The sequence below is a fragment of the Phaethon lepturus genome, unplaced genomic scaffold (assembly GCF_000687285.1).
Source record: "Phaethon lepturus isolate BGI_N335 unplaced genomic scaffold, ASM68728v1 Scaffold57203, whole genome shotgun sequence".
NCBI lineage: Eukaryota > Metazoa > Chordata > Aves > Phaethontiformes > Phaethontidae > Phaethon > Phaethon lepturus.
In genome coordinates this window covers 562-13,552 of record NW_010532372.1, presented here as the reverse complement: position 1 = coordinate 13,552, position 12,991 = coordinate 562, and the positions used below count along the sequence as shown (strand labels likewise).

The 12,991-nt window shown below is 41.1% G+C and overlaps 1 protein-coding gene across 1 annotated transcript; it reads right to left on the bottom strand.

The window, feature by feature from the left end:
* Nucleotides 1-658: 658 nt before the first annotated feature.
* On the bottom strand, nt 659-11,512 carry AGPAT3 (1-acylglycerol-3-phosphate O-acyltransferase 3). Its single transcript, XM_010284794.1, has 7 exons — nt 11,323-11,512; nt 10,959-11,120; nt 8,203-8,356; nt 7,657-7,759; nt 4,515-4,590; nt 2,132-2,330; nt 659-1,445 (listed from the first exon to the last, which is right to left on the bottom strand). The coding sequence occupies exons 1-7, from the start codon at nt 11,482-11,484 to the stop codon at nt 1,357-1,359; spliced, it is 945 nt and encodes a 314-aa protein (XP_010283096.1). The 5' UTR covers nt 11,485-11,512; the 3' UTR covers nt 659-1,356.
* Nucleotides 11,513-12,991: the final 1,479 nt, after the last annotated feature.

Sequence of the window (12,991 nt, the reverse complement as noted above, 5' to 3'; positions counted from 1 at the left end):
AGAAAAAAAGAGAGACACAGGTACAGCCATGATTCTGATCTCTAATTTTCAGTGGAAAAAAACAAAGGTTGACAAGCAAAACTAAAGATATTTAAAATCCCTGAAGAGACCCCATACTCTTTCTAACGCTTAACAGCACAGCTCACCTTGCAATATACTTCACATTAACATCTACAGCACGACCAAGTAGAAAGTGCAGCACGCTCTATCATTACAGCACACAGTGTAAGATCCTGGCCCCATTTGAATCGATGTTGAAACTCTCACTAAAAGTTCAAGAGATGCCAGTATTTGAAATCTGATTGCTACAGACCTCTCTTTTTCAAACTCTTGTAAAAGACGACATTTTCTGTACTGATTGCTGCTGCTGCCTCCCAGTTTACTGAGAGAGGTTGCCTGAACTGGACTTTGGTGATGAGACATGAACAGAAATAAAAGGAGAAAACGTCAGAACAACTGAATAAATTTCCTTCTTTGCACAACTCCAAATCCCACGGTTGCCATTAATTCATAAAACAAAACAAGCCCAAACAGATTCAAGATTATTATACATGTATGATGTGAAACAGGGCGAACACTCAAGACTGAAGTCATATTTTGAAATTAAACAGCCTTGAGCAGTTAGCAGGAGATATGATGAGAATTTTTTACTGCTTTAATACTAGTGGATCTGTTCTATGGTAAGTGCTGATCAATAATGCACTGCTTCCAAACCCCACTATCCATCTCTCACATAACAGAAGTTTTAAGACATTGCCTGAAAATAAAAAGTATCAGTGCAACGTACAAAGAGGATTTCATCTGTAGCCATGACAATAGAGCCTTTCCAAAATTCTAAAATTTCCAAAACTCTAACCCAATGAACATCTTTCAATTAATTTAAGAAGGGTTGTTTTCTCCTGGCTTATTAATAAAAAAAGTTGGAAATCAACAAACATTACATTGGCTTTAGCAAGAGGAAACATTCAATGGCTCCTGTTGTAAAAGTGAGTGTAGTGCTCTTGACAGAAACCAGTGTATTCAGTCATCTGAAGATGCACGAGGCCATGGCCAATGCCCTCTTTTCTCCCCCCACCCCAAGTCCCCCAACAAAGCAAGAAAAATTAGTTTCTTCTTCCACCCCACCCCAGATTTTCTCCCATAGTTTGACTACAGTAATCCTTAAACAGGCAGAAAGTTGATGTGTTCTCTTCAGTTGATGCCTCCAACTTCTTCATTCTTGGCTCAAGTTTTATTCATTAATATTAGTCATCAGTTATTAAGAAAAAGATAGTTTCTAAGTGTTTGTTGTTGTTTTTTAACTTTAGTTAATCAGATACCATAGTCTGGTTATATGTGCTGAACTGCAGCTGTCAGTTATTCCTTTTTCTTGAATTCTTGGTTGCCATAGCTGGAGCCTTTTTCTATTTCAGTTACTCCTATCAGTCTACGAACTCCAAAGGAAGCTTTAAAATATAACAGAGAAATGGGAGGCATATTAAAACCAGTTCAAGGATTTAGGAAGTTACATGTAAACACACAAGCAGAACCAACATGATTTATCCCAATTCTGAAGACAGTAGTGACTACAGTCCACTGCTTCTCAACAGTGCACTGTCTGAGGCTGCACATGGATCACAGGTCAGATGTCATTAAAAGAGGAGGACAATCCTGATCTAAAAATATAATTAATGCTTCTATGTTGATTAACAGGACAGGTAGTATGAACACTGAAGCATATCCCTCCATGCTCCCATTTGGTTTTGGTTTTTTTGTTGTTGTTGTTAGGGGGTTTTTTGTTTGTTTGTTTGGGGTAGGGTGGTGTATTTTTTGTTTGGTTTTGTGTGGTTTCTTTTTTAATTCAGAGACAAGGTGTGTAGTAAAAATATTTTCTCCTTCAGGCACCATAATAATGGGCTACAAGACTCACTTGCTATTGATTGCTACAGATATTGCCTAAGATATGATGGCAAACCTGCTTGGATTAAAGCTTTTGAAATAATAAAAATGTTATACAAAAAGACTACAGAGTGAGCTCCAAGTACTCTTCTGCAATCCCCATTCATATTAATTAATATACAGAACTTAAATTTGAGGTAATGGATCCTGTTACATGTCAATCTGGGCTTAGTATCTTCTCTGCTTTTATTACCTGCTCCAACCAGTCCCAGGAATGCAAGGATAAGGAGAGGTGATCCACTTGCAAAAACTCCAAAGCCAAATGTGAAGAGAGGAGAGAGGAGAACTGTGGCCCAAAAAAGAAAGTTTAGGAGAGTCCATGGTCTTCTAGGAGGTTTAAACTGCTGGCCAGGAAATATGCCTTCCTGATTATACATCTCTTGCAAAGCATCCTGGGAGAAAGAGAAGACAGAAGAAAACATGTTCATAACGTTTGCACCAAGCAATCCAAGACTAGTCAACTCCAGGACAACGTCAAAGACACTGTGGTAAATGCCCATCAGGAGTACACAGCATCCATTTCCATCTGCTGTCATTTATTTGGGCATTTGTGTTGACTGTCAAGGCCACTGGATTAGCCCTTCAAAGGCAATCTTGGCCACCATCAGAAACTGAAACCATATCAGCCTCTCTGCTACCAAATACCTTAATCTCTCAATTGCTTAGAAATTTAGGGCAGTGTCAGGCCAGAGGCCAATTCAGACACTACCTGCCTCTTTTTTGCTGGATATTTCTTCCCGTTTTTACTTCCAGAAAGGTCAGCATGATTTAGTAAAGCACAGCACAAAAATGCTGTATATGCAGCCAAAAGAGGAAGGCAAAGCACAAGCTCATCAGCAGAGACAGCAGTGTGCTAGCCATAACCCAAGACTTCAACAGGGCAGTTCCATCCTAAGCTGAGCCTGCAGAGAGACGCAGTCGTGAAACACATCACTCAAAGGAGCAGCATGCCCACAGTCTTCCCTAAGTTTGTAAGAGTGTTCTGTAAGGTTTCCAAGCCATTACCAAGGGTGCCTCAAGTTTGGCTATTTCTTATTTTTCCCAGTTAAGCTGATCTTCTTCTAGCTTCCCTTATAAAGGGCTGAGAATCTCCAGGCGTTCCTTGCCGTTTGAGGACATATCTTCTGCGCAAGAAGAGCATTTTAAGGACTCCAGTTACAACATATTGCTACCATCGTAAGGTCAATATACAAAATACCCATGTATATAAGCAATACCTCCCCGACAACACCTCACACCAAAGCTGAATGGAGATACAGCCAACACCAGCAAGGAACACCAAGGCCTCCATCTGCAAGCAAACCAGAGTATTCTGCCCAAAGAATGGTGCCAAGCGGAGCGAATACCCTGCGCTGCATCTGGTTAGCACTGCATTTACTGTTTAACAAAGCAGAAGCCAAACAGAGAAAGACGACCCCTGTAAAATACACCTTAATGTCTGCTTCCCCAGTCAGGCAATGTCAGAAGGAATTTTTGCATCCCCTTTTCACAAGGCAATTACTTGATGGCATGTCCCTGATAACAGGAGGCAGGATTCAGGGATTCCCTCCCCCACCTGTTTTTTTTAAGCCCCCTAATCCTGTATTACACTAACTGACCCACAAGCTAATTTGATACACTTGCTAATGGGAGGTGGGGGGAGAAGATGATAGCTACTGCTCTTTGTAAAATAACTTCTCTCCCCTTAATTGAATTAGAGCTTCGGTATTCAAACAAATTAGGTTAAAATGAACAAAATGAAACTCAGAACAATCTGCTGTCTACCTACAGACTAAGCACAGGTCATCATAGCAGAAGAAAGCTCAAGATAGTTAAAGTTTCAGTGCCTCTCTGTCTTACCACAAAGATAAACACCACAAAAAAAATCAAGATATAAATTTCAAGTTCAGCAAGCTACCAGTTAGGGCTGGGCAACATTAATTACAGTTCTCTCCTCCTCCCCAGAGAACTGTTAAATCTGTGGTCAAGAAATTAAACACCTAAGGTTAAAAAAAAGGAAAGATAGGAGGAAAAGCTTTGAGCCGTTTGAAGGCACGCTGGCCACGTGCTACATCAGTCCCTCGCAGCAGATCCCAGGGACTGTCTGTACCATGTCACACACCACTGCAGAGGTACTACCAGGAGGCAGAAAGAAAGTGACAGTGGAAGAAACAGGAAAGCAAAGGACAATTGCAGCTAAGAGCCAGGACTGGCTGTCCCTGACATACAGTTATCACTCTTCTTGAGTGCCCATAAACACCCACAGGGAAAACGGAGCTTTTAGAAACGTATGACAGAGACCCAAGAGCTGAAGAATATAAAAAGATGGTGAATTGCTATTAGTCTTCCGCAACTCAGGCGTATCTCTGAATCCCATTGCGCTTCCCAGCAATTTGTGAGCTATTCATGAGCCAGCCCTCTGCAGCCAAGGGGCTCTTCTGTCCTGCTCCTTCCAGCAGTTTGAGGGATGGCTGTCAAATTATACATAATATTTCCATCTCTTCTCTCCATCCAGCAGAAGAGTGTGCATTACTCAGTGCCTTAATACAATACTATGAAAGTCCCAAAAGGGAGAAAAAAACCCCAAAGCTGTTTACCTTTTCCTGGTAAAGCTTATGAAGCCAGTTTGCAGCTTCCTTTTCATCTTGAGGGATATCTTCCAGAGGAAATCTCCTAGATTAGTAGAGAGATTGGAAAAGGAAAAAAAATAAGGGAAAATCCAGGTATTTGACTTTAGACCTCTACTACAGAAGATCTCCCATTCAATGAAGGGCATAAGCTACAGGTAATACTGTCACTGATGGCAGAGGTCTTAAATGCAGAGAAAAACTGGGACTTTAACACCCAATTCTCCACCTAAAAATTCAGATTCCTAAGACAAAAGAAACTGTACAAGCTCCTATCAATTTCAGAGCACAAGCATTTCCCATTCATCCTTCACTGGAACTGCCACCGGTTGATTCCCAGTGGGAAAAGACAAGCACGTGGCAAACCCCAGGATAACTGTTTGTTACATTTTGTTAGTAAAAACCCCATTTTGAAAGGAGTGGGAGGGAGGGGTGGTTAAAAATTCCCTTCATACCAACTCTTAACGAAAACACCTTCTTCTACAGCAACTGCACTTCTCTCTCCTTGCCTCTCCAGCCCTGCAGATTGCGGCATACAGTTCTGGGTGCATATGAAAATTACGCCCAGCTCCAGGTACTGACCAGACCTCACCAAGAACAGGCACCTTTTAAGAGCTTCTTTGTAGTGGTGAAGAGCCAACCATTTTCCTGCATTCTTTTATTTTCTGAGATAGGCCACTAACACTCTCACAAGTGTAGCATCTCCTTTCTCAGAGGCACCCATCTCAGTCCTGGATTAATTCATAAAGAAGTTGCTCAGTTTGTAGAGGGCAGGCACATACCTTACCCTCACCTCTAACATATTCTGGCAACACCTGGACTGTATCAGGGCCCTCTTAGAGCAGTATGAACAGAAGGGTGACCTCTGGGAGCGCTCCAGACACAGTAATCTCAGATACAACTTATTTGCTGCTGTCCAACCCGGGAATATATTTCCCCAGTACAAACCAAAGCCTACAAATCTGCAGCAGCAGAGAGAAGATACTCTAATATATTTCTGCATCCCATAAACGAATTGAACACTGGATTTTACAGGTTTACTTTCATTAGCTCTAACAGGTGGAGCCGCTCAATTGATATAAATAATGCTCAATAAAAGCTCAGTAAAAAGTCATTTGCTGAAAGCTGTCTGTTAAAGTTGTCGCTGTATTGCTATCACCACTAGAGGGTACTCACAGCAACAACATTTGGTCATTTAGCTGATGATTTTCTCTGGAGCCAGTCAGGAGAAAGACTGAATCCTCTGCAGAGAGGTAAGCTTCTTACCTCAGCACAGGTAACTGCATACACATATACCAAGAACAAGGGCTTACGTGCTTCCTTTCTCAAAGATAAGCTAAGTCTGCTGGCACATTAAAGACACATACAATTTTCAGCAAAAAGGCTGAGCAAAATAGTTTCCTTATTCTCATAGCTTCCTCTCCAGAACAGAGAAAAAGCTTCAAGTGTAAAAAAGAACTGCGAGAATGTGGATTCAGTCCACAAACTTATTTTAAATCAAAGCTATCTGAACATAGTCATTAGTTTCTTTAATAGGGTACAATTACTAACTTTACCTGGCAACATCATCCTCAACAGATTTTTATGAGCCCAAACCTCTTCTAATGACTATTGAAAACTACATTTCTCTTCTTTCCTCCCACTACCTCACCAATAAATAAAACCAACTTGCATCTCCAATAGCAAGCCATAGGATATTTAACTGAATGCAGCTGCTCTTCCATGTGTAAGTATACAGATGTACATCCATGCATGTGTAACCCAGATTTAGCTAGACATGCTACAGACATGGAATCCCCCATCAGTATGGAATTACAAGTGGCAACTGCCTGGCCAGCAGTTGTCTGCTCACTTTCCTCATCAGGAGTATGTCTGGCAAGTGTAAACAGTCAAAATGAAACCTGTGGCAAATGAGTGACCCCATCACCTCCACAGCCTTCTTTCCAACTAAAAGATTAAAAAGTTGTGGAACTTGCAGTATCTGAGAACAGAACTGCAACACATGTCCTTCCCTCTCCCATAGGGTTGCAGCACTCTGCCTCCCCTGGGATAGCATTTCTTCCACAAAACAGTTGCTGCTCTACCTCAGCACAATGGATAACCAGTGTGATTCCCTACAAAGCCTTTTACCTTTGGAGGCTCTTGCAAGACACACCTGTCCTGTAGAAGGACAGCATACACAGCCAGGGCCACACATCTACAATGCACACACCCGTGGCCAGAGGGGAAACAAGTGGGGGAAGTAGTGAGGCTTTTTTTTTTTTAAACATAACAAAACATCATCCTCATCACCAGAATGGAGCAATGTTTTCCAAAATGTGGGTGAAGTCCCCAGAGAAGCAGAAGTGAACTGTCAAAAGAACTATGGAAAGAACAACCAGGTAGTTTGTCAGGTCCAAACATAAAAGGGAAAACAAGAAATTCAAGAGGAAAGAGTTGGTAGTTTTTATGATCACAGGGAAGCCTTTGAAGCAGAAGGCAACAAGAAGAAAGCTAGAAAGGGAAAACATGTGTGTGTGTGTGCATGCACATGTGTACGTGCTGCATGGAGTTCCAACTCTTCCAGGCAAACGAGTAATGAGGAATGTGAGGAATGTACCACCTCATTCATACAATGTCTGAATTTCAGCATTATTTAACTTCTCATTTGCTCATCAAACCATGTGAGAGAAGGAGAGAAACTGGCACAGTAAGGAGCTTTGCACCATTTACTACAAGACACTACTGAAGCTGGACAGGCTATTTATACTATGCATACGGTGCAGGGGACTGGGAAGGGGGCAGAGCAGTTGGCTTTCTGCTCCCAGCAGAGAAGGGCAACAGGCAAACTAGTGCCTTCACTGCACAAAACTTGGAGAAACTCCAGAACAACAGTGTGGTCATACCCAGGCTTAAAAAGTCCACCCAGTGCTTTCTGACTTGCTGGGTGGTATCATGGGATCTCACACATGAAAGTAAACTAAAGCCGGGGAGGTCTTTGTGGCCTGCAGAGAAGCTTGAAGGCCAATGAAAAGGGGACTACAGCAAAGGACATTACCCTGTGGAATCTGAATACGGTTCAACATACCAAAGCAGGCATCTTAAGGGCTCATCTCCACCATTATATGCTCACCTTACACACATATCTGCTTCGTATTTCTTTCCGTAAAGAATTCCTAATAAAGACGGGTTCTTGTTTCCTCTGAAATTTAGTGTTACATCATACACTGCTGAAACTGTTACGAAAAAGAAAATACGGCTGTTATATCAGCAATTCTAGCAACCACATTGCTGGCATCCTTGCATTAGACAGCTAGAGGGCCCTGTGCAAGCCCTGCATTGATGATGTCAGGTAGCAGAGTCCTTCACTGCTTTGTGTTTGTATGTTGTATTTATCTTTATCAGCCACCTGGCATTCCCATCTATGTATGTTATCAAAACACAAGACAACTTGATGAACTAAGCAACAGTGACATACATGAATGGTTTATTATTTTTTAAGACTGGTATCTGAGAGTTTTGTGGCACAAATTAATGGCTGACATGCTCAATGCTTATACTGTCAACTCACTAATCATACTGGACATAATGAACAACGGTATACTACACTGTGCTACACAGAGTATACTAAACAACACATTACAATTAATGCAAAGAACAAGTAGCAGCTTGCCAGTACCTGTTCCCCTGAGACACTGGACAGCAGTGGTGAAACCTTTGGTTCTGGGCAACAGGTGGTATTTCAGTTTAGGCAACCCCTTGGATTCAGCCACCTCCATACTGATACGATGCTTGGTCTCTGTAAAACGAGTTCCTTCACAGTACAGGAGAAACTAGTACAATGAGACAAAGGGCAAAAAGAAGGACATCTGATCACAAGAAACCACACAGAATACTGAAAACTTCTGTAAGATAAACATACATCCATGCATGCACACACACTTGAATTGCCTGATTCAATCATCAAGTATTAGGCATAAGCACCACCTCACAACTAATTTACAATAGATTATATTTAAGTATAACAGCATGGTACCAAATTTAAGGTGACAAAAGTCTAAACGGTTATATCTGAAATGTTTACATTAAACAACAATCCCTAAAAGCTTTGGCTGGCTGGTGATGGACTAATCTACAGATCAGAAAAAGCAACCCAAATATCAGTACACGACCACTTTAGGAAGAAACTTATTAATCACTAGCTACCTCATTTAAATGTACTGCACAACCATAATTACTCATCTGAAGACAGACTTGTTTGTCTGAAAGCTTTTCTGATCTGGGGGTTTGTTTGTTTTGCATTTGCATCAGTCATGTTCATAAAAAGTAGTGCCTTTCCCTAAAACCTCCACCTTGTTCATTTTGTAAGGCACCGATCTGACTATGGTATCCTGAGTAACAATTAAAGACTTGAATCCTCCCGTACTGACTTCCAGCAGCACAAAACATCGATCTGTCCTTCTCCAGCCTCTATATTGCCTCTGCTCTACTTGAGAGAGAGACCAGAAGCAATGCAAAGCCAAGAGCAGACAAAGCTCTAAGGTGAACTTCCATTTATCCCTGGCCCTTTTGAAAGGTGGACATCACTCCCATTGCACCAGCAATGGACACATTGCTGCCTTTGACCACGCAAACCTTGCTCTGCATCCCAGGCAAGCAATGGAGGGATACAAGGGCAGGTTGCTACTGCTCTCTCACAGCACTATCATGCAATGCGATAACGTTGCAATTCAAAAGAAAGACTTGTCGAGTGCATCGCTATACATGTGCTGTTCGTCAGTACTGGGGTTGCTCGACTTTTTCTCTGTAGCGTATCCACATACTGTGCACCACAAAAGGTAAGTTAAGTGAATGTTAAAAGCGCAAAGCCGTAGACACGAGAGTTAGACCTGCCAGAGCACAGCGAGAGAACAGGAACTGGTCCTGCAATCTTCATTTGGCCCTCGAGGGCTCGTTCATTATGAAAACCTGACCAACCACCACCACGGTGGTGAGGACAGCACAAAGTACAGAGTGTAACACCGCAATCTCAACCCCAGTCTGCAATGCAAGCTCTTTCCTCTGTATCAGATTCTCACCCTCTTCTACTCAACGGCGCAGTGATCCTTCTGGACCAAGTATGCGAGCGAGGTACAGACTGCGCTGCAATGCACGTGTGAGAAAGACCTCACGAAGGAAGGTTGCGCAGACAGCCCTAATTGTGGCATTTAGAATGCACAAAAATTAGGAAATTGATTTATTCAAGTCAATTTTAATCATGATTTAAATTACCCAACAGGAAGTCTTGATTTAAATAATCAATGCTAACTATGTTTTGCATTTATATTTTCTAGTTGTTTTCCCTAAAGACTAGTCCTTAGTTGTCAATCATTAAAATGTATGGATTTGCAACTAAAGTACAGTCTTGAGATTTTTTTAATTGGTAGGTTTTTTCTTTTTTTCAACACTAATCAGGGGGATATATTACGTGTAGTATGTATATATTCAAATAGTTTAAAAACATTCTCCAGATTCTTATTTTTTGTATCTTTGTAATGATAGAAAACCAGGAATGATGCATTCATAGCGTACTACTTAAGCTTACTATTTCACTATTCATTTTAACAAGCTGTACTGGATAATACTGAAAATCACTTAAAATGTGCAAAAAGCCTCTTAGAATATTTTATGAGCCAAATAACTGTACATTACATGTGCTGCTATAAAAGCAAACCAGGAAATGTATCAAAACATTTGCATTCAAAGCTAAAGGAAGGTTAATGGGTTGATTATACCACTGTGTTACTGCAGTAAAATCTAAGAACATTGCACATAATGAAACATAGATGTTTCACCCTTGACTTCAAATGATGTCAAAATAAAAAGGAAAAACGTAACTGTAAAAGCAGATGTAAGCTTGCCATATGTTCTCATAAAGACTTCTTGGGAAACCTGTCATTTCACAGACCAATGAACATATTAAGAATTTCCTATCAAAATCCATGGTCTGTGCATCGCCCCAACCTCCAGAAAGGAATTCTGTTTAATGAGTCTGTTTAGCCTACCTCAGAAAATGTAACTTAAGGTTATATAGATTTAGTAGTCAAATATGGGCTATTAATTATTATTATTTTTTAAAGAGGTAAAAATAAGTTGAGACAAAAATTAACTAGTACTACACAAGCTTGATTTACAAATTTCTGTCAAGCTTCTAATCATCTACGCAAGCTCCTGAATTGTTTTCCAAATTGCTTTCCTTACCAACAGGCAAACAGAGCAACTCTTTACCAGCATATCCCAAAAGACCTCCTGAAACAGAGCACATGTTTTCCATAACAACACTTGAATAAAGTAGTGAGCAGACCTCCTGGTATATAAAGCTACAGTACCACATGAGTGCCTCTGTCACCACTTCATTCCTAGTATTGACTGCTAGAGGAGGAATCTGACACTTACCCACATATATTCAGGATAATCAGCCAAACGTTTTAATCCTTCAATAACCGTATCTCTGTCTTCTTCCCATTTCCTTTTGCAGAAAACAATCTCAAGGAAGTACCATGTCCAGCCAATTAGGGGTACATATAGTAGCTCTCTCTTAGCAAGAACTTTGGAACTCTTGAAGAAGAACAAAAACAACAATCCAAAAATGTAATTTGCTGATTTGTACAATGAGATTAAAGAAGGACATTAAGGTTAAGGTGATGAAGAGCTGATGGATTTACATCTGGATACTCAAATGCAAAGAAACTGTATGTGCATGGGTTTTAAACAGACCTATAGTCCTCCAGATGAAGGGAAAGCTCGTGGCCCCACATACCCCTAGCACTCCGAAACGCTCTGTCATAGTCCAGCCGCACAAGAAGTCAATTTCAAAGTTGTGATTCAAGATGATGATGACATGCTCTTTCCCAAAGGTGTTCACTGTGGCCTCGTCCGAGAACAAGGTACACTCTGTGCCTGACCACCATTCCAGCAGCATTACCAACTCTGTCAAACATGATGAAGAGACAGAGGAGTTAGGGGTGCTGCTTACAGAAAGCATTTAGTGTTTCATCTCCAGCCCCATTCAATGCCTAGTCTCTTCTAATTCCCAACAACACTGTCACCTTTCAATCCAGCCCAGTAGAGATGAAATGAGATCTTGGACCGGTATAGACCAAATCACATCGCCATCCTTAAGCAGTATTTAGGGCACTAGATTATGGATAATTACGGATAATTTAACAAGCTTTTAACAGTGACAAGTTTGGGCATTATGTTACGAATGTGAAACTTCATGATCCCTGGAAAAAAAAAAACACAGAACTTTGGGCGTGAAAACAGATACAAGACACAGAGCCCTTGATTGCTCCATTAAATGAGTACAGTTTCTCCCAGGTGGAATACAAATTATGCACAGATGCAGCCTAATGCTTTTACTCAACATGAAACAAGCTTTATGGGGTAAGCAGACCAATAAAGAGCTTTTAAAGGGATACAGTGCCATAGATCTTCTGCAATGGATTTTAATATTACAACACAGGACTCTAATCGTTCTGTATTATGGTCATCAACACACAGCCAGAAGCACCAGGGAATCGAGCTAATTTATCAAAATACCTGGGCAAAGCCAGGAATGGTAAATTGTGTCTTTCTTTTACTGCAGAAGATAGAATAAGCCCTTTCCCTGCTGTCTTTTCCCGCTTTACAATATCCCAGTGTCTCTCTTACTCCACTCCAAATATACCCTTCATTACCCACTCTTCTTATTTTCCACCTCCACTTTTCTCATCTTAAAAAAACCTCTTCCACTTAAATTCAGCACACGCTGTATATAGTTGCTATGGTTAGTCTAATTCTCTCATTTCAGTACCACGAGGCTGATGGAAGGCATTGCTTGTATCATGGGACAACTATAAAAAGTATGAGAATAGTTCATTCTCCCAGTAGGAAGATTTGCTTCCATGTAAACTGTAGTCATTGGTATTTTCTCATTTCAGTGAGATACGGGTGCAATCAAAATTTGGTTAAAAAGTCCAGCTCTTCCCACAGACTATGACAAACTTGCAGGGTCAAAACTAGAAGGTGTCCCCTCCGCTCCCTACATCAGGTTCTCCCACGCAGTATTTCAGCTTTCTGTCGAGAGGTCCTGGTTTTGCAAAATGGAGCAGCACCTTCCTGCACAAGGGCTTCTGATCAGTGGGATCACAACACGGTAATCTATCCCTACTGCTAAATAAGAGTGGGTCCAACCTTGGAACACATCAGAGAGAAGGCACACACAGTATTTGGGTGAATTATAGGGAAAACCGATCCTGATCTGCTGAGGCTAATAGCTTCTTTAGCAGTAGTTTTTCCACTTATATTCCTCCTGTGACCACTTATTCGCCAGGTTACTCCCCTGTATTATTTTCAAGACTCACTCATTTGGAGGCACGACGATGTTATGCAACTTGCTGATCAAGAGAGCGTAGCCCTGGTAAACTGGAAATACAGCAGAGAAAAGA

Excerpts from the sequence above, each read along its gene's own strand:
- AGPAT3 (XM_010284794.1), bottom strand. The coding sequence starts at position 11,484 with ATGCTGCTGGAATGGTGGTCAGGCACAGAGTGTACCTTGTTCTCGGAC. Across the intron at positions 11,121-11,322 it reads AGCGTTTCGGAGTGCTAGGG|AGTTCCAAAGTTCTTGCTAA; the intron begins GTATGTGGGGCC and ends TTCTTCTTCAAG. Across the intron at positions 8,357-10,958 it reads ATTATCCTGAATATATGTGG|TTTCTCCTGTACTGTGAAGG; the intron begins GTAAGTGTCAGA and ends TCATTGTACTAG.